Raw genomic sequence first — 23,420 nt, forward strand, 5'->3', positions numbered from 1 at the left:
TTATTTATGCAAACAATTTACAATCATAAAACAGGAGGGATAAATTTATACATACATACCTACGTAATTTATTCATACACTAACTATTTACTAGCACTTACACACACAATTAACTATTACACTGATACTAAACATCTAATTTACTTATATACCCGTTATTTGGCAACATATTATATTCAAATTGATTGACTTGAATTAGCAATATGGCCATACAATTGCAGTGCAAAGCGTATGTATATAAAAATAATTATACATAATCTAATCTTAATTGGAGAACTGTGAATTATGAATAATTCCGACCATAAAGATAATATACCAAAGCGAGTTTCAAAGAAGCATTTTTTATACCCATTCGCACGACAAAAGTAGAGAATTTGGATAGTTTGATTATTTTACTAACCTTGATAAGAAAGCAACGTGTCGCTAACGAAAATGTGCGTTCAATATTAAATAAAAGATTTAATATTTAATGTATGTTTTAATTTGTTGTTAGGATTTTGGAATCGTTTGCGATTTTTGTATTGAAATTTAGCGCTAAGTTTTATTATTTAACTATTAGTCCAGTGAGTACAGCCCAATTAGAACCAAAACCCACGACAATTAATTATGTCGCTGATTTTATGGATTCAGGTCTAAGGATACAGTAAAAGTTAACATCAAAATTTTAGCCGCTTTTAGCCATCAAATCTATAATCGTATTAGTTGTCTTATTGAACCAAGAGAGTAAGCTAACGAACCTAACGAGTTTCCGTACCGTGCGTCAACCCATATGTTTTCAACCGTATATCTAGTTTTAATCCACGTTTCGTACAAATATTGAATTTTTCTATTCATTAAGGAGAAATTAGCTATCCCACGAAGGAAGCTTCGTCTCTAGAAGATTTCCTGTTATACTCATAAAAGATATAGGTGACATTCCACGTATTATATTGTCAATTTCATCAAATTTTCAAGATACTGCTTTTTTCATATATAGATGTAGTAAATGAAATATGCCACAGCGTTCTTTTTGTCTTCTATAAACAAGGGACGATGGTACTGCTGTGATACTTTCACAACGGTTAATGCTTCTACATATGTAAATGTACTTCTCAGCTATTTATAAATGTTATTAAATATTTGTTCGGAATGGATTTTTTTATCGTTACTAATTGTACTAGCATGAACTTCCATTTTATTAGATAAGTTCTACGTAATATTGATTAATGAATTATCACACTCACGTTGTTTATCTAAGTATTTCTCCAATATTTCAACAAACTTCAATCTGTTCCACTATAAAAATATCATGATATCAGTACCGATATTGTGAAAATAAACTATATTTTTCATTGAAGTAATTATCAGAAAATAATCCCTTATCCCGTAACGACTGGAGGTTCTCGGAGGTGTTCATGGGATGAAATTGAAATATTTTAACGGTGGAATTGTCATTGCGTTTTATAATTCTAAAAACTCCAAAGTATGATACAATTTTCTCCCTCCGTCTTTTAATCATATTTAATAAATTTCCAATTTTTTCATTCGCATTTTTCCTAGATAAAATTATAGGGTACATGCATGGTGTGAATGGTTTGAGAAAAAATAGTTTTGGATAGTTTATATACAACTTATAATAATAATAATATTTTTTTAAAATTCTTTGATCAATATTTATAGAGAAAAGAATTATTGAAAATTCAAAAATTTTGTAGGTAGTTTGAACATTTCAATAAGGGCGACATATTGTGTGACATCATAGGTATAAAATAAACAGTAAACATATGATACAAGGTAAATACGACAGTCATTTTCTCGGTTATTCTAATAAAAAGGTTATTATTAAACTTTGATTAATCTGAAAAATTGTATATGAATCGTGTTCTGTGCCAGGATGTGAAAATACCACCACTGGTACTGATAAAGTTGTTTCATGATACCAATAAATTCGAATATACAACAAAACTGGTTTGAAATTTGGTCGTTTTGACGATCCTGCGAGATAAAATTATTTTTGTTGCCAGAATCATTTTAATGTGAGGTTCAAATTTAACTTATTCTAATATTTGTAGTAATTAAGATAATTATGCTTTCCATGTTTTAAGTGATTATGTTATAATGTGAGAACTCAACTTGAAAGGGGTTTATTTATCACTTTATTTTTATATAAAGAAAAATGTTTTATTTATACAAACTGTTTTATAATAGCACAGGCTATGTTGCCGGTAACGATAACCTCAAGCACACAACTGCTCAATGTTTTTATTTAACCCATGACGTCATAACTGAAAATCATTAAGAATCGTTTTCTTGTTATTAAAAATTTGAAATTTTTGCGATTTTCAATTGATTATTTAGATTATTTCTCCACTTTTAATCAAATATCCTACTTTTTGACATTTTTTTATATCAAAAATAAATTCAATAAAAAATGGATACTTTTGAAAAATGCAAGTACCCTATTTTTATTAATGGCAACATTAGTTAACAGTTGTTCTAAATAACTTGGAATTAATTTTAAAGATTTTTACTTTCATGTTTCACTAGTCAACATTCTGTTTTTCTAAAAAGGGATGTTTCAAGGCTGAAATATTTTTTTCTATTCAGTAGAGTTTTATTTACATGTCACACCCCACAACTCCTAGTCTGTAGGAATTACTTTTAAACAATTACACTCATAGATTATAACACATATACGCTTATATTCGATTTTTTGTATAAACATAATGTAGCTGACTAATTTCATATTCAATTTGTTAGATTTCAGTGAACTCGTTTGATGTAATGATCCTATAGCTATGTAACTGAATAATAAATTAATTCTGGAAATGAAATACACTGTTGATACTTTCATAGTTTGTAAGCTTGCTGTGAAATATGTTTTTATCAATATATGAATAAATGATATAAATGGAGTGACCACCACAAATATATTAACATCAAACAATCAATTAGAAATTGAAATTATTTTTCCAATAATGAAGTATTAATATTTGAATCGTTCTATATAAACATCATTATGTTTTTTTGTTCGGTTTTTTTGTTGGGTTTCTAATAGCTGGTAACAAAGATAAAAACAGTTCGATTGAATGAACTGAAATGATATAACAATACTAGCAGACCCGGCCACGCGTTGCTGTGGCTGAGTGATTTGATTTGAAATAATTATAATGACAATGCAATTGCTCTCTCTTCTGCTTGTTCTATGACATTATACTGGCATCGAGTTGTTACACGTTCTTCACAAGTGCCCATAAAATAGATCTGAAGAAATTTAGGATTTTCATTTGGCATGGGCATCAATGATTTAATTTTATGATATACCTGGCCTTGAATTTTGAATGTTGTCTCAAAATTGCGACCATCAGATGAAAAATCACAAACTTTGGATGCTCCAAACGACGTCATTTGGAAGCAAGAATTAAATTTTCGTGTCTTACGCAAAAATAATTTTGATTCACTTGAAATGCCAAAAAGAAGTGATTTCAAAGGTTCAGGTGGAGTAAGGAGTGGTGACAATACAACTTTTCCTGATGCGCAACACATGCCGGGTGTTTCATTGCGAAATTTTAACGCCTGACAATAATTGCATATTTTGTCCATCGCACCAATAGTAACTTTGGAATCAGCTGAGTGATTGATGTCTGGTTCATAATTATATGCATACATACAAGACGAACAAATGATCCAAGTGTTGGCTCGATGATTTTCTCGGTTTTGTTCTCTATATGAATCTATGTATTGATGACATGCCACCCTGGTTCTCAATGCATTTTCTTGTCGACGATTATCACGCTGTTCTCATGCAAGAATTTCAGTTGTGCGAATTCTTTGAGCTGCATTTCTTTCTGCTCTCTGTTCCACTGATTCATGAGCTCTTTCAACACGTGCACATCGAGTCTTCTTGTTACAGGCATTAAGGTTGGATTTTTGGGTGGCATTTTACTAAAAATAGTAATTGAATTTTTAAGGTGAATGAATTTCGCTGTTCTCTGAATAACTGTAAGTAAGAAGAAAAAACATATTTGAAGTAATGTACGCAACGAAGACAAAATGAAGAATGATTTGAAAGAAGCGACGTTAAGTGGTATAGGCAAAATAAGACATGTATAGTATGTACTCTAAAAAAATATATCACATTAAAGTGTGGCTCCATCTATGAGGTGCAAAGGACACAGTTCTCTGTAAAGAAATTCGCTTAAGGCGCCATCTGTTCCAGGCTTATGGAAACTACGATTACTAACAACAATCAACGTTGATGATCAGTTATTATTAATTATTAATTATTAAGACCATTAATTTAAATAATAACTATCCTATCATTTAAGTGATTGTTATAAATATATAAATAAAACGGAATTGACAATTGAGTGTACGAATATATTGAAAATAAAATCCTTCCAATACAGCTCTATTATCATCATATCTAACTTGATAGATATCAAGTAATATTGATAGAAATTTTCAAAAATCCACGGAAATCATACACTGAATTCAGTTGAAAATATATCCAATGACGATTTTTCTTGTTTCTTGTTATTGTGATAGGATTTTCTGAATTATCATTACAAATTCACGGATACAATTTTGAAAGTGTATTAATTATCCATATAATTGAGATGGAAAGTATGTATGTTGGGCAATCTAAAAGATCTGTTAATGTACGTATTGAGAAGCATCCAGCTTCTTCAAAATAAGATTGGTCAGAATGGTGGGATACTGTCGAGCAATGGGTCAGTCAAAACCATACATGTTAAAAGTATTTTATAGTATTGAAATTTCAAGATGTAAAATAATAGTTTAAAAAGAGACAAAGGACCTACTCCTTAGAATCAACTTCATTATCAGGAAGGTTTAATTATATATATATATATATATATATATATATATATATATATATATATATATATATATATGTAATTATAGCCAATTAGATTGAGCTCTTTTGACTCTGTATTTTTGTGGGTGCTACTTTTTATCAAATATGGTGTATAAGTTTCACTTATATATTTTCATAAAGACCGAAGTAGGTTGACACCTCAAATTTTCACCTTTTATTCTAAACTGATGAATTTATGCATATAATATGAAAAGAAACTCAAAATCCACATAAATCATCAGAAAAAACATATAAAAAATGTTCTACGAAGTGGAAACTTAAAGAAAAAGATTTCATTCATTTTTGATGATTAGATACCTAAAATAGATATATAATTTTATTTGTTAAAAATGGACCTCTCAAGTTGATTTTTAATCTGATATTATTAAAAACATATTTTATCGAAAATATTTGAAAACTGAAATTGTAAAATAAACCTGAAACTCATTTTTTTCCCATACGATTATTAACGACGCGAAAGAAGCAATTTTCAGATAAGTAATCCATTCTGAAACTCGATCAAGCCTAAAATTTGTATTCCATTATTAGTTTTATAGTGCCGCCATACATTCTACTCTTTCCATTTTCATGTGATACAATTGGTGCTTCTTGTTCAGGGCTATAAAGTTTTTTATATTATATTTTAGGGATACAAAAAACAACAAATTTATCAAGCTCGTGACCTCTAGGAAACAGAGAAAATACTGCGAATGAGATCTTGACGGAAAAAGAGTGGATTATTTTTATTGTCATCATATAAAGTAAAGACCACATCTCGACATTTTATAGAACATGAATAACTGATTACAAATTTCAACATAATACTCTTTTATACCAGATGAAATTGAAATATTTTGTTCAGATTATTATCAATCAAGAAAGATTTTTAAAAGACATTCTGAGAGTTTCAAATTCCGAAATATACCAGTAGTGATGACCTTTTTGAATAATACTGATTTATACAGAATGTTCCATGATGTTTTGGCCAGTATATATCTCGAAAATTATCCCTTGGCGGATTTACTGATTGGCTATTCACCTTCAGCCTGCTGACCTCTGAAATTCGATACCTTGGTTCACAATTATTCAAATAACATTTTTTATGAATGATATTCCAATTCCAAAACGGATTGAGCTGAGTTGCTGAGTTATAGAAACATAATACATTTTGGCCGCTCTTTGATTTCGCGAGATCATTAATTATATTGTCGTATGAAATCTTGCTCAATAGTTCTGACTCCACGCATAATAGAGCTGAGGCGGTTAGCTTTTCTTGACTTTTTTTTGTAGAAATACCGTCTTTTATGTGTGAACAATGTTTTTTTAATTTCGAAAATAAAAAAAAATAAAACAAAATTGCCATTTAAATCCAACAGTGGAAATGTAATGAAACTATTTCAAATTTGGTAGTTATAAGCCGCGGGTAGTGTTACACGTTTTTAGAAAGCAGTTACTTTGTTATAGTCATATTTTGGGTACTATTTATGTACTATTTTTAGAAAAAATGATAACGAACACATTGATCGCGATGTATGTGCTCTTGATGTCGAAGTTGACCAGCTTTCTACTTTATACGCGCTGATCGTCGCTGAACGTCAAAAACATAACCTCACTTTTATAGTGTAGTTTGTAGTTGCAGATACCCTGAAAAATGTCTTCTCTGGGTGAAAGGCTGATAGAATTTGTACGTGCTCATGATTGTTTATATAACAAATAGTTGGCTGGATATAACAAAACTAAAAATTGGCTGAATATAGGGAATCATTCATTCTCCCATTTGAATATTCCATGACCAGAACTAGTTATTAACTTTTTGACAATCAGGTTTCTCTATTAAATGTCCAAAGTCCAAAAGTTGATCATATAAACCCCGATTCATTCTTCTATGTTTAAAAAATTAAACTGGACCTATTTCGTTTATTCTATAATATGTTGTAGTAAAGTAACTGTAGATATGGGTATTCAAATTGAGGGGTTTCACTCACCAACTCCATATTCCGTGTATATATTTCTCTGCCATAAATATTGTCTATCTATAAACAAGAGTTGAAGAGTTGTTCAACTGAGGTCTTTTTCATACTGATTCCGAGATTTTAATTTTTTTGTTTTTGTTTGAGTAACTAGAAGAGGTTCAAACCAAAAAATAAATCCGATGCTGCTTTCACTATAGTTGATGATTCAATTGATATCCACCTTCATTCATTAATACAGCACTCAAATAATTTATAAGTAACCTTTTTCTTCCATATTGCCTGCATACTTTCTATATAACAGATTGGCAATCAGGTTTAATTTTGTTTCTCAAAACATATGTTTCGGTAGGAGCCTTGATATAATCGAATTTTTTTAAATATCTCCAAAATTGTTCAATACTTCGACAGGTATAGAGTAAATAAACCCGCTAGATTTTTTCCTTCGGCGATATTGAAGGATTTGTATATATTACAACTCTTACTGATGTAGATCATTTGATAAGTATACTCAGAGTAGCTTTTCAATCTATAACACTAGAAAGTATTCACGCAGCTTATACAACAAATTTATTCAGAAGATTCTAATGCTGCATTGATGAAAATGGAATTATATGAGTATTTGAACATCAACTGTAATGTAAGTGTTATCATATTCAAATTCCATTTGTTTTTCAACTCTCTGTGTTTTTTCTCATTGAATCTGTATAATAACTTGTCCGTCATTTATAAGTTCCCCTTGAAAACAAGTATCTAAAGAATTTAACATCAGTGGAACAATATACGGAGTTCCATCATCATTTCCATCGTTTCCACCACATTTTCCAAATATGGTTCAATGATGAATGAACGAACCGTATTTTGGCGAAAAATTTCACTGAACATTATTCACAAGTAAAGATAATGCAGAAAATTCATATAAAAACAGAAGAGAACCATTTAAGGGATATATTAAATAATGAAGTTAAAAATATATGTCTATATATGTGATAAATTCATATATTTTAATCATTTTTTAAGAAACAAACTACTGGGATTACAACAGATGCACATAAATATGCCCTTTTTTTCACTCTGACTATTTTCACATAACAATGAAGGAATCCACCTGATTCTAGCCAACGTTTTTATCGAAAACTCTCAATGTCTCATTTAATTTAGGACTAGTGAAAATTCTATCAAGTTGTAAATTATAATATCTAGTAATGGAAATAAATTTTTCAGTACAGTGATTAAAATTTAGCAAGAAGTGTTATTTGGAAATTGTATATATTTTCCTAACAACTTTAAATATGCGTACTTTAAAAATAAAGTCTGGAGATAATGTTTGCTTACGCCGCTGACTTTCCATTCTTTTGGTCTGAATGAAAGGAATGGTTTGCGTGATGAATATTTTCTAACAAAAAAAAAAACGAAGGAAATGGGACCTATTCGAAGATTTATTGATTTTCTCAAGAAAAAGCGTTTTGTTATTGTAATTTAGTTTGCAGTCACGTACGATTGCAATTTTTCATAGAATAAATGAAGTCACAAAGCTTCTCCTTTGACTTTTATAATATCCATTCACTCAAAGGTTCATTGAAAACATATGATTATATTTTAATTCAAAATTTTGAACTAATTTTCTGTATTTCGAGAGTGGAATTATATCAAGTCTAAGAAGATTCTATAATATATTTCTATTAGGATATTATAGTTTGCTTTAAACTGTATCTTCCAGTTTATTCATATATTCATAAAAATAAGTTTAAGAATGAAATTTGCCTGTATCTTTAATTATCAGACACTTCAGTTTGCTTTTAATCTATCAAAATCTAGCCCTTCAACATTCATTACTTATAGACCTCCTACTCGATTAAGTTCCGTTTCCAAAATGCTTGGTAGACATCATTGACCAAAGGTAGGTGTAATCTCTCGTTGCTTCCGTCTAGGGTAATTTATTTGAAGTGGTCTTTACGTCTGTTCCTTATTTATGTTGACTACATTTTAAGGATGCTGAAATACCACAACTACCGAAATTATATTTTAGTGTCCGTTTTGTTGAGTTTCAGAAGTGGTTATAACAATTATAACAATCTTAAAATTTTTTATTTAGCTTGCTCTAATGCTGTATTTATTTTTTTGCTTGGATCGAATTTCGTAGTCGAAATTTCACTTTTTGTTGATTGATTGATGTGATTATTGGCATACACTTATTTGATGACAATACAATTTAATAGATTCGTTATCACTGTAATTATTGTAAATAGGCAGAAATCAAATGACTGCTTCCAATTTTTTCTTCAAAACTCTTTCTGCTCATCAGGCGATTTTAAATATTTGCGACCATTTATTGAAATTTATTATCCTTATTCTGAGAACGTGAGGGATTTAGAAGATACTCTGTACTTATCTCGATGTCAATCTCTGTACTTTCGCACAACGCTTAGTACAGGCACTAAGTATATAAAATATACTCAGTGATACACCCAGAAAGAATAATTTATCGACCTTGAATTTTTGATAACGTGATAGCCTCATATAAAGACCATATTAATTTTATTGGCATGTACAAAAACAAAAAAAAATAGTATATTTAGCAACACAGTAGCTGAGAGCTATTTTGTACAAATCTAGATAGCGATAAATGAAGAAGTGGTTACGGTACCTCGTTCCAGAAAACTTCAACTTCGAGGATCAACTGTAGAATCTATTGAGTGCGTTGCAAATTGAAGAATTTTCCTCCCAACGTATCTCACACAGTTAAATGTGGTGGAATGATTGGCCTCAAAATTTAATGCTATCTTTTTGTAGAACCTGCATAGTTCAAAGAGTGAAATGTGTAGACTAATAAAAAAAGAGATAAGGTAGTAACTGATCGAATATCTAAACAAAATAAAACGAATGAATAGTATACATAAAGTCTCATAATAGTTTACAGCACTTTTAAAACATTACTTTTAAGCTTATTTCACATAAGTCATTCTTACTTGGTAAAGTACTGTTTTTATGATAGAATTCTTTAATGCTTAAGATGGCTAATTTGGATGACCACAATCATAGGACATTTTTCCTGAAGAAATTTGAATAGTATAATGGTTCATTAGATATCATCAATATAATCACAGCTTTCATAAGGAATACACACAAGTAGTGATCGGAGACCGTAAGCAATAGCTCCCCAAACTAATCATTCACGTCAGCAGTCGAAGTAAATAATAAACCTGAGTGATATGAAAAGACACCAAACGCTTAAATGTGCCGACATAGTGTACGCACTATAACAGGTCTACCTTCCTCTCTTAAAGAGTATGACGCATAGCTGCAAAACGGTTTTATCTAGTTAGTTGACAAATGTATTGACCAGCTGGCTTTTGTGTTTTCCACTAGTCTTCACTATTGTATATTTAAAAGAAAACGGGGGATGGTAACACGACATTAATTATCCTTATGCCTCCTCCTCGTTCCCCAATTTCGTAATATTTGATAAGAATTGGACAGATAATCTTTTTATTGTCATTATATTTATACATAAGTCTGGCCTAACGGATGCTTTAAGAGTTTTGGTACAAATAATTTGGTAACTGACAAAGTTAATAATTCACTAGCTAACTGAATGCCCTCCATGAATCCTGTACTTTTCCACATTTTTTGCAACATCTCTCATTAGGTCGTGGACCACTTGAACATCTATTTCGCGTAATATTCTAAAAATTCTAAGCTGTAATTCATAAAATTTGCAAGCCAATATAGAGTTTCTCTTGCAAAATGAACTAATATTCCTTTTAGAATCTACGGCATCTACGGCTTCCCACTTCACTCTACCCGCATAAAGTATGGGTATTCATTTTCTCGAAACCAAACCAAAACTTTATTAGAGAATTCTGCTCTTTCATTATATTTCACATTGTTAGGACAATCTTCTATATTGTCTGTATAAAAACCATCGTATCTTTGATTTCCCAATTGGCAAGTGTGAAGTATTTTAAATCGTATATAAAAATGACTCTCTCATTCGCAAAATGCAATCGCCTTAGTCGACGACAGCATCCTGGTATCTGTACTCATTGGTTTGGGGTATATTCGAGGTAAGTTCGTCTTTTCGGTATTTTAAACATTTCTGGTTTATTCTTTTTCTTCGTTTTTGGTTTATCATTTTTTGGCAGTTTTAACATGTGCATTTTTCATATTCGGTTATAGAACAGTAAAGGCTTCTGAGTGGATTATTTGGAAGTTTTGAAAAATTGTAATTGTCATGCTTAGAGATCCGTCCAATCAAATTATAAATGCGTTTTCTCATTTCCAACTTATGAGGATATTTGATGCAACCAACATAAAAACGGATTGTCTAGCTATCAAGAAAATAAACTTTGTTCACAAAACATGATACTGTATTACAACCTATTCTTAGATTCCTAAATTTTGTTTTTTTTTATTCGCCGTAACTATTGCGACATACGTTACTTAGTGAAGTTATAACGAGTACGTATGAGCAAAGTTACGTTCTCCTTCTTATGATTTTTTACATATTCTCTTATTTTGATATCCTTCGCTATAAAGGTTGATAGTTTCCATTCAAATGCTCTCTATATGAATCAATATATTTTAATCAAGAGTACACAAACATACTTTGAATCCAAATTGAGTTATCTATATACTTATCTAATAATCAAATACATAATGTGGAAAAATATATTATCGTTTCCATGTGGGCATGTTCTACCTAACAACAAAGACCCTTGAGAAGTTATATTGACACGTACCTGAATTCTTTGAAATCTAATAGATCTTCGTGTTATGTTACTTTCGTTTATTCAATGGAAATGGTTGAATTCCATTTAGAAGTTTTAATAAACTTAAACTGCAAAGTATATATGAAGGTCGGAAGGTTAAACTGATAACTGCAGGAGCAAAATAATTGCATATTGACATATGTTCATTTGTTAGCTTGTCATTTAGATATATATCAATCATAATTAAGTTCTTTTCTCTTATCTCAATTATTTTAATTCAATTATGCATGAAAGTGACAAAAAAACTGCAAGTTTTTTAGGAAACCTAAGCTCAATGCATTTTCGTGAACGAAATTCACGCAAAAAAAATTGCATCATCTATCTCCTCTTCCGTAAAAAGTCGACCATGTACATGTTTCTTTCGGTTAAAGTATAACCACAAATCACATATGGTCAAGTCAGGCGAATAGAGTGGATGCTGAATGATGACAGTCTGCTGTCTAAGGTATGATGATTTTTACTCAGTTTGCCTTTTGGAAATCGTTAAGCGTATACTAAACAAGTAAAAATTTTCTCACATAAAGATCATTGTTTAAAACTGTTTACGTAACTACCGTCAGAGTTGCGTCAATCTCTTGGTAGGTGCATTTTGGATTTGCTTCGAATATACATCTCATTCTCTCAATCATGTTGCAATAGTATCTGATATAAGGGTCTACCAGCACGTTTATTATTACACAGCGATACTGTCTATTTAAAATTTGTTATACCAACAAAAAACAGTTGCTTGTGAAGGATTTTCCTCACCAATGGCCCTTTGTAACCATTCAAGTCCTTCATAGTAGATCGTACAGCGGAAATTTTTTCTTGACAAATTCATATTCCGATGACAAATCGTATGTTAAACTGTTTACTGTGTGATAGCATCGATTCAACTACAGTCAGAGCTCACTTTTTAGGGAGTTTTTAAAAATAGACTTTTGCTAGCTCTATAATTCTGACAGTGACTTCCTTTCATATTTCTGATATTTGGTTCCAAATTTATCAATAGGAAGAACTAAGGAAGGGATAATAAAATGACAGGAATTAAATGAAATCCACTACACACAATACAAACTACAAATTTTCATCTCTCCAAAAACCACAGTTTTCAGAAATTCCTCAAATTTCTTATTAAAGTCTCTATATATTGGAAAAATGTGGATATGTATTTCTTAATTCGGTTCTTCCGTAATTTATTGTCAATTCGTTTGACTCCCCACGATAGGGGATTTCAGGAAAACATTTCTAATGGTCTCCAAAAGGCCGTAGTAATTAATTTCTAATCAAATAAATTTACTCATCATTAGACAAATAATTATAATGAGAATAGCTAATAAAATTATTCCTCTGCATATCCAAAAACAACACTGTGATACTGTTAGGAATAAGTCATTCTACGGTAAAGTGCGCTGCATACATAACTAATAAAATTTCTGTGTTTGTGTACATACAAAATATTTACTCATATCACTTCATTGTCTCTTTTATGTCAGTAGCTAGCTTCTGAATGCCACAATTTCCTCAAAGTTATCTCAAGTACAGCAATATACAAAAATTGGTTTTTATGGATCATTTTTCAGCTAATAACATATTATTTCAAATATTTACAAACTAGTTTTCTAAGAACGCCACGAGTTAGAGTTTCCTGAATAAAGTGGTACTATAGTGAGCTTAGCAATATCACAAAATATATGCTGCAAACTTGCTTTTCCATATAATCACATTGAATTATTATGTATACTATAACATGTTTTAAAATACACTTTCGGTTCAACTTAACTCGTTTTATATTTTTCTGTTGCTATTGATGAAAACTTTCTTAAAACATCTAAGTCTGATTCTAACTAACAAATATCATAATAGAGCAGATGGAGATTTGAGTCGGCAGCACTTAAGTGTATGTTAAGGAAACGCAAATCGAAATTATTAACATTAGAAGTTATATTATGACTTATAACTTTGAAAATAATAAATTTTATTTGATTTTAGGAATGCTGTCTCATCATCACAATGAACAACTCAGATTACTATCCCTGGGTGCTCCAAAACTCAAGCTACTACAACCTAGATAATTGGACGGGGAACTATAGTTCGGAATATTCAGACGCCTGGAAAAAATGGACTAAACTCATGCAAGATAGAGTTGTAGTAGTTAGTCTTCTGTTAATTTTCTCTATGTGTACTGTTTTTGGCAATATGTTGGTTATTCTGGCCGTTATAAGGGAGAGGTATTTACATACTCCCACGAATTACTTTATAACTTCTTTAGCTGTAGCAGATTGCCTCGTAGGTTTGGTTGTAATGCCGTTCAGTGCACTTTACGAGGTACTTGGTCATACTTGGTTTTTCGGATCGGATTGGTGCGACATCTGGCGAAGTCTGGATGTTCTCTTTAGCACCGCGTCGATTCTTAACCTATGTGTAATTTCCCTCGATAGGTATTGGGCTATTAATGATCCAATCACTTATCCCATGCGTATGACGAAACTGAGATCAATGTTTTTAATTGCTGCTGTGTGGGTTTGCAGCAGCGCTATATCATTTCCGGCTATCGGTTGGTGGAGAGCTGTAAGAAATGCTCCTATACCAGCATTTAGTTGCCCTTTCACAGAAAATTTAGGATATTTAATATTCTCATCTACAATTTCCTTCTATTTACCATTATTTGTTATGGTATTCACTTACTTCAGGATATACAGAGCCGCGGTATATCAAACTAAATCTTTGAGATTGGGTACTAAGCACATTTTAATGGGCACAGGTACAGGAGAATTAGGTTTGACATTGAGAATACATAGAGGTGGTACTTGTAAAGCTCCCGAATCCAAATTGTACTCGACGCAAGAGGACGAACCTTTGACAGCTCTTCAAAATAATGGACTTTCGCGAGTTCCGTCTTCCAGACTTAACCATCACAGTAAAAATTTTTCGTTGAGCAGAAAGTTTTCGAAATTTTCGAAAGAGAAAAAGGCTGCAAAAACTTTGGGCATAGTGATGGGAGTGTTCGTCATTTGCTGGTTACCATTTTTTGTCGTGAACTTATTGTCCGGTTTCTGTAAACAGTGCATTAGTAATGAACGAGTTGTGTTTGCTGTCGTTACGTGGTTGGGATGGATCAATTCCAGTATGAATCCCGTAATCTACGCTTGTTGGAGCAGAGACTTCAGAAGGTAAGCGTGACAGTTAGCAGTATAAATATATTAATTAATATAATTCATCAGGAAACAACTGAAAAAGTACACACAATAATATAATAAAAGTTACGTAAGTGCACTTAACTGAAATTAAAATTATTAAATAGTTGTTTATACGAAACAAATAGAAGATTTTTACGTCAGTGATTGTATTCAAACGGTGTCGTAAAGATTGCGTACAGCTGAAATTTAGCGAAGATTGATCCAAGTTGATAGTTGACTGGACGGTGAGAAGAAACATTTAACTTGAACAATAAATCATCTTACTGATTATATGAAACTTAGTGACTATATTGTGTAGTATAACAGTCTAAAAACTACTACAGCAGTAGTAATATTTAAATAATATCTATCCTACATATGTTGTTAGATGAAAATTAATTACATTAGGTTAGTTTCGCGGTGATTTGTTTCAATTTTTGATATTTTGATAAATTCCGAAGTCGAAACGTCAAATTTTCTATGAAAAGAGCCCTAAAGTCAAGATAAATCATCACGAAATATGTTATAAATATATGTATGAAGTGAAAGATTGATTAAAATTAGGTTAGCTTAGGGTTAGGGATATGCTTAGGTTTTCCTGGTGTGTCAAATTCCGCAGCAACAAGTGTCAGGCCTGGTTTCACCAGATAAATTTCAGCTGTAAGCAATCTTCGGATAATCGTTCGAAAGAATAACGATTCCTATGATGATAGATTAGGTGATCGTGAAAGAACTACTTAATGGTACATATCCAAATCGCAACTGAATACTAAGGACGCAGTGGAAGAAAATAACTAATTATGAAAAATACAAAGATTTGAAAATTTTAATTACAGCATGATGTTGCTGTAGGATTCGACCCATAATATTGTTGAAAAAGGAAGTTTCATCTTCAAGTGATGCTGGTACAAGAATTATCTGAACATGGTCATTATAGTAGCAAACACTCTTCATACAAGTACACGTTCATATTAAATGGTACAGCCAACCTAAACTATTATACTTTTGGAGACTTACTAATCCTAGATGGATGCGGTAGCATAACGAAAAGGCATTTCAAAGATTATGTTTGGGTAAACATTATCGACACCAGTGTTATTGTACCATTCTTTGTAAAAGTCAATTTGAGCGTATTCAAATTTGTTGGGAAATCAAATAGTTCACCAGGATCGTGAATCAGCATAATTCACTGGTAATGTTGGAAGTTATTCGAATGAATTATTTCACTGAAATGGATAGGTCAATAGAGGGACCAGCTTTTAAACTTAGTAAGTATTGTATAGAACATAAGACCTGATAATCGGGATGAGGTGTGAAGTAGAATATTGATAAAAAATAAGCTATGGTAATAAGGTAGGCTTTTTATAATGATTTGAATACAAACAAATGGAAGGAGAGAGACAAATTCAATAAATTATTGTTCCTATTCATAGTTTAGAATATTCTCTGTGATTGTGAAATTATATGGTCTTGATAATTTTATTTGTAATTCAATAGATAAGAAAGACTTACAGATAATTTTTTTGCTGTCGCCAGATTGGAAAATTGTTGGAACTTCAACCCATACCAAAAAAAAAGAAGAAAAGACGGTTCCCACTATCTATCGTCTGATTTCTTCAGTTCCAGCCATTGCCAAGGACATGGTGAAAGTCATAAACCAGCAAATCTTGAGATATATTGAGTCTGCCAACATTTTTAGCAACCATCAATACATTTTCCGTAAACATAGATCAACCGAGGACCTCCTGGCCTATGTCACTAACGTATGGGCTGAAGCTATAGAGAAATATGGGTAAACCAGCGCAATCGCACTTGACATATCGAAGGCTTTTGACAGGGTGTAGTATGTCAACCTTCTAAATGAATTAAGATCTTACGGATTCTCAAAGGTCAACGCTGGTGTTCCCCAGAGATGTATCTTGTCTCCCTATCTTTCTCTTGTAAATCAACGATCTACTCGACAAAACTACAAATCCGATATATAGCTTCGCCAACGATAGCACATTGGTGACGTCGTTAAATCAACCACCCCAATAAACTCGGCTACTACCCAAATCTGTAGGCAACGGTCCTGTCTGAACATAAAATTTCTTGGATGCTTCTCTTCTTGAGATCATATGTTAACTATTGATATTTCTTATTTTTGTTATTAAATTTTTTTCCCGTATTTCCACTAATTGGATTTTTCCAAATTAAATGCGGCTTGTTTCGATTGCCTGTTTTTATACAAATCACTTTTCAGCTATTATGATAATATAATATATTTATTAAGAAAATTAAGTCTTCATTCCAGAGCGAAATTTTTGTATTACATGTAAACTAAAGCGCTTGACTAATCACGATCGTTAACGCTTGATTAAGTATCAGTTTACTAGTTAGTTCTTCGTTGTGGGGTACTATAATCGATGGCAAAAATAGAATCGGATCTATCTACTTAGCTAACTATTATACTAAACTACTGTACTAGTTTTCACTGACCTCATGAACTAAATTACTAAATTAGTCGCTACTATAATAATTTACTAGCCATGTCGGAAATTGGCTTAACAGTTATTTGTAAATCAAGTGTGAGAATTTTGTTATATTCTTAGGTCCCGAACATGCATCATACGTTCGTACTAGTGATCCAACAGAATTAATTAAATTCAATGAATATTTTCAATGAAAGTTTAAAATTACTTTAAGAAGTAGTATTATTTGTTTTTCAGTCAATTTTAAGTGTATTTGACAAGCCTCAGATAAAGTTCCAATAATTTCGCTAATTAATTCATTTTTCCGCTTTGAGTCAGAATTTCTTTATCCCATGTTTCTGACAACTTTCTTTTGGACCGACAACAGAAATCCGAAGTAAATTAAAAATAAGATGATTGTATCGTATTCTCAATAAATCGTGACTAACTGAGAAATAAAATAAATCTATTTTATTTATCAATTTAATCTCCTTCAAGAGCAATACAATCATACCAAAGCTTCTCTAACTTCTCGATGCTGTGCTTGCTTGTAGAAGGATTTGTCTTTTGCCTCAAAATAAGCTTAAATTTCCGCAATTGCTTCATTATTTGAACTGAATTTCTTACCGGCGAGCAATTTATTGAGCCATTAGTCCCTGGGAGCCAGATATGAACTATACGGTAGATGAGGAAGCAATTCGTAATTAGTTTAATTTAACGATCGTTGCCATCGACTTGTGAATCGGTGCATTGTCTTGGCGAAACAGGTTTTTTCTTCGACATATGAGGCCGTTTTTCTGTGATTTTTGTATTCAAACGATCCAACAACTCTATACAGTATTCGCTATTGATATTCTGTCCTTTTTGAAGATAGTCAATGAACAATATTCCATGCGCAACCCAAAATACTGAAGCCGTAACCTACCCAGCTGACTGTTGTGCCTTTGGACATCTGCAGTCCACTCAGATGATGATCGCTTTAATTCCGGAGTGAATGATGAATCCATGTTCCATCTATTGTCACATATCGATGCAAAAAGAGTCCGGATAATACTTTTGAAGCCATTGCTGAGGGTATTTTTTATGAAAAAGCAATAATATATTAACACACGAATTTTTTTTTTAATCCATTATTTTGGAAATAACAAAACTAACCTCACCTGAATGGCTGTCACTTCTTTTTGACAAATCGAAAGGTTACGAAAATTCACACATAGTCTTTTAAAAGTTGGTACTTCATAAACGTCATATGGATTTTATAATGGCAGCGCCATATGTGTGTCAATCATACGAATTATTGAGTGATGTTGTACTTCAGTAACTTCTTAATGTGAGAAAAGCTACAGAATATGAAAAATAAAAAATTTGGTCTGATAATAAATATTCAACAGAAAATTGGACCAAAAGTCTTTTATTTTGGAATAAAATAACTTTCACAACTTTTACCCCCTGTATTTTATTGCTGTATGTGAGCAATTTCATAGTTCATATTTTTAGCATTTACATACATTAACATTCTTACATTTTATTTGAAAAGGTCTGATGCAAATTTCAATTCTGACCTAATATTACGTGACCGACGACGGCCACTTTCTAAAATACACAGACGTGTGATGATGTAGAACAAGGTATACTTTGAAGGTAGGAGGAGGAGAAGGCAGGAATATTAATAGAAATGTACCTATTGGCATCTATTATTCCTAACTATATAATCAATGATATAAATTTCTTCAATTTCTTATTCGTTAGACCTTTTATTTATGTTCATGTTTCTAAATCTTCATAATTTTAGGTCTCTTCTTTTATAAAATTGTTTTTTCATAAAATTTTTTAAAAGACAGGTAAAAATTTAACGTTTCGACTACTTTCATATGATGGAGACTGAAAGTAAAGACAATTTAGAATTATAAATTGATTATATATTGAATATTTCACAGAATATTATCTTATATAGACTTTATAAGGTTGTGAGCTGTTTGATTATACTAGTAAACAAGTACTAGAAAAGTCTAGGTATATCATTGTATTTTTAAGAATACACCGAATAGTGAATGAACATTTGAATAGCTACAGTTTGGGTTCCAATAGCCTTTTTTAAGTATAAAATGATAATCAGTTTTCCAGAGTGATAGGTCAGTCACAAATATGAAAGTATAAAAAATTATTTAGTTCTATGAAATGTATCAAAATAACGATAATTTTTGTATGATTCGTGTTTTTAAATAAACATTATGAATTATTGTCGCTATTACTCGTTGTCAGTTCAGTTGAACTAATTTTTTCTGAGGAGAACATAATTGATCCATAGATGTTTTCTACCTCATCGAGTGGCGGTAGATGCTCTAGAATTTCCGGCGATAATGCTTTCTTTCGTTTCTGTGAAGTTAAAAAAATATCAGAATCGATAGTCTTTTCACCAAATTTTTGTTTGTACTCGCTATGTACGGTACTACCATTCTGAATACACTGTTTACACCACTACTACACCGACACTCACGATTACACTGTCTGACACGCGTTATCTCTGAAGTCTCTGAAGACGATAACTTGGTTATAGAAACGCTCGTCAGAAAGTGTAATCGTGAGTTTTGGTGTGAACAGTTTATTTAGTATGAATATCGCCAACGGTTCCAGAAATTTAGTTTCATTCCATTTATAATTTAACATTAATGAGGGAACATACGAGTATCAAGGAGAGTAACGTCGAAAACCTACGTTTGAATTTTTTTGGGAGGTCTGTCATATTTTCAGAAACAATTACGTTTTTATTAGGGTAACATTTCTTTTTGGCCTCAAAAAAATTGTTATAATTGGGATGTATAACTGCGTTTCTCAATTTCGCTTCTACTCTTGTTTTTTTGGCAATGAGTTTTTGTCAATTTTGCACAACCAAGAGCGCCAATGCTTCAACTGGTATAAACCCCATTTTTACATTTTTGTCCATTCCTCCAAACTTCTCTTATCCTAAAGGCACTCGTCGGCGTTATATTCATACTTTTGTAATCAGTTTCGACGCATCCAATTTCCCTTCTGTTCTTAAACCCATTTTCTTATTTTAACTCTCTCGCGACTGACTTCAAAACTTACTTCGGGTCGTTCCATGAGAGAAGTTGATGATGCCTCATCAAGCAAATGTAATGAATGAAGCATATTGCTCCAGAAATCTTGTGTATATTCTATTGGCGATTTGCCACATGTTTGGAAATGCGAAATTTCAAAGTTTCTTCATCATACCTTTGATGATTGTGAACAACATTCTGACATTTTTCCGTATTTTTTTCACCTTTCTGTTCGTTCCAAATGGTGAACAGATTCTTAAGTTTCAAAGAAAAAGCTGTATAATATTTGTTTGATGGAATATTTTACTTTCTGACATTATTTCATTCCAAGAACTTATAAAATAAACCATAAATGAATTCTTTTCGAAAAATGGAAGTATCCTATTGTTGTTTTAGAATTATAACGATAGAAGAAGCACTATTTTATTCAACATATCCGAAAAATGTCTTTCTCATTTTCGACGTCTAAATCAATCCTATTTTAAGAGTATATTTTCCATCTTGTCTTGGTAATTATAAAATTAGTAGGGTTTGTTCAAATATTTGGAATAATAACAAAATAAAGAACAAAAGGATATAATTTTTTCTCTAGAAATGTATCATATCAAAAAATAATGGTTAACAAGCAATTTCAAAGACGATTTAGTACTTTTAAGTTCGAGAGACTATAAAATAATCTCAACCGTAAAAATCTTACAAACATTCAAATACGGATAAAGCGAATTCTTTCACGGTCTTATTGAATAAAGTAATTGTGTTCAATTCTTTTGCTTGAGAAACTTAACGACATATTCATTGGATATAGAAATGGAAGTACAGAAAGTTTCTTTAAATAAATGCTTTTTATTGTGTTTTTCTGCATGTAGCAGCTATATTTTTAATTGGACGTCTTTGTTATATTTCTAATATAAAGATTGGAAAGTTTGTAATTCAGTTCTCAACATTTTGTCTTAACCTGGGTCCTGGAAATGATGCAGTGTCATTTCATCTACACCTGCGTAGCAACGAGGTCATAAGTGGTATGAGTCAGTCAAGACCGAGGCATGGTCGGGATGTCGTTCGATTTCAAAAGCAGATAAAAATGGATAAATTGGTTTAGATAGATGATTATTACTAACACGAGTATAGGGAGACAGAGAGGGATATTGGGAATTAATTGAATAATAAATATTGTACTGTAAAAACCTGACATACATTCAGAAAGACATCTTTAGTTAGAAATTACAAATACTCTGGTAGGTATTTGAAATAACTAACATATTAGGAATATATTCCGAGAACAATAAATTTATTGTATATTTTGTATATTAAGAGGATTACTACATCTTTTGAATATTTTCTATTTGTTTGTTCTGTTAGTAAGTACATTTCATTTACTTAAGGATTGTTTGCACTTTTAATTTCATCTTTATGGCTTTTATTAACCGAAACCCTTCAACAACGTTTAATCAAAAAAGAAATTTTATCATAAACATTTAAGACCCACTATATAGGGAGTTGACCAAAATAGCTTATTTATGGCTTTTATGTGTATTTAGTATATTATGTAGTGCCGTTAGCAGATTTTCTGTTTAAGTCATTTTTCAGAATATGACGTCATTAGTTAATATTTTAAATGTGTCACCCTGTATTTATATTTTTCTTAAGTAGGTAGATATAATTCTGAATCTAGTGATTCTTCATTCAAATTACACAATTAAATTTGAAACTTCAATTGTGTTATCATGTTACGAGACTTTTGACGTTAATAGATTATTCATCATGTCCGAATTAAGTGAACGGGAGCAGTCGATTTGTTTTATAATACATATCCTGACAGATTTTCTCATATTCCCAAGTCCACAGTGTCTTAAAATTTGATAAAGTTCACACCAAGCATTAAATGAAGATGACAAACGATTAACTAGTTTTACAAAAACAATTATCTAAGGAACTGATGTGAATAAAACATTTATGAATAACATTCATCCCCAAATGCTGAACGTTTGGTATGAATAATTAGAGGAATAATAATTATATCTATTTTTATAAGTAAAAATTAAACGGTTCCAAATATTAACAACTAAATTCGTTTGCTTTGCGAACGAATTAATAATTTACAGTTATCCGAAAAAAATTGGTTTTAGTACGATCACCTTATTATGCTACTAGGGCTAGACAATACCTGAATTGTATTTCTGCAGAGATAGCTGAGCCTAAGAGGTTATATTGAATGGTTGGTAGGGTCACCAGATTTGTTTCTACTGGATTTTGGACATTCCAAGAACTAGATCTTATCAAGTTCACCAATACTTCTGAAAGCTCTCTTCAATACAGTTTCGTCAACTATTAGCAGTCTTTTTCTTTTATTTAACAAAAAAAACGTCGAAAATCAGAGAAATATATCAACTGAATTCCGTTTCAAAAATGCTTTCACTCATTCGAAATTCGAAGCTAAAGTTCATCTTATTCGAATCGTGAACATAGAAGCGATTGCGAAGTTGTTTATTTTTGGAAAATAATCAAAATTTATATATTAAATAGAAGTTCTACAAACCCTACCATTGAATTTGATGCTTGAACCGTAATCCGTAAATCAGAGATCCAAACCTGATATCAGTAAATATTTTTCTTCTTAAAAAAATTATCGATACGTGGTAATACATTCAAAAGATTGATAGCGCTTAAACTGAAGAGATATGACATAAACAGAGAATCTGCAAACATCATTACGTAGTATACGAGATATACAATAGTTTTCATTTTTCATAATTAAACCACAAAATCGATGTTCCTTCAATTTTGCCTGCAACGTGAATGATTTGTGCACTTTATAATTCCATTGAACTACTTGAAACTACGGTAACCGATTCTTAAGTTGAATGTTTTTGCAATTAAAGTTAAAGATACCGAGTGTTTGAAGTGGTGTTCAATGTGTATAATAATTATATGGAAAGTTCAACTAAAATTTATGAAGAATTTTCATTGATGTAATTTCAGAATGAAAGCAAATTTCTTCTAGGTAAATAAGTTTCAACACTTTTAGAAACGATTAATTCGTGTCTATTTTGTCTATTTTTTATTATTAGTGTTTTGTAGGAAGTACAAGAATGAATAGAACAGATCAATTATACTGATGAAATTTTATCAGTATATCTGTTTTTTTGATGAAAA

At 31.3% G+C, this 23,420-nt stretch overlaps 1 protein-coding gene across 1 annotated transcript in view; it reads left to right on the plus strand.

The window, feature by feature from the left end:
• LOC130449111 (dopamine receptor 2-like) overlaps positions 1 to 23,420 on the plus strand; it is a 362,545-nt gene that overhangs the window by 80,616 nt on the left and 258,509 nt on the right. The window contains exon 2 of the mRNA XM_056786793.1: positions 13,572 to 14,752. Within this exon, the coding sequence (XP_056642771.1) occupies positions 13,593 to 14,752 (1,160 nt within the window). The 5' untranslated portion in view covers positions 13,572 to 13,592. The remainder of the gene's footprint in view (positions 1 to 13,571; positions 14,753 to 23,420) is intronic.

Source organism: Diorhabda sublineata, chromosome 9, assembly GCF_026230105.1.
Source record: "Diorhabda sublineata isolate icDioSubl1.1 chromosome 9, icDioSubl1.1, whole genome shotgun sequence".
NCBI lineage: Eukaryota > Metazoa > Arthropoda > Insecta > Coleoptera > Chrysomelidae > Diorhabda > Diorhabda sublineata.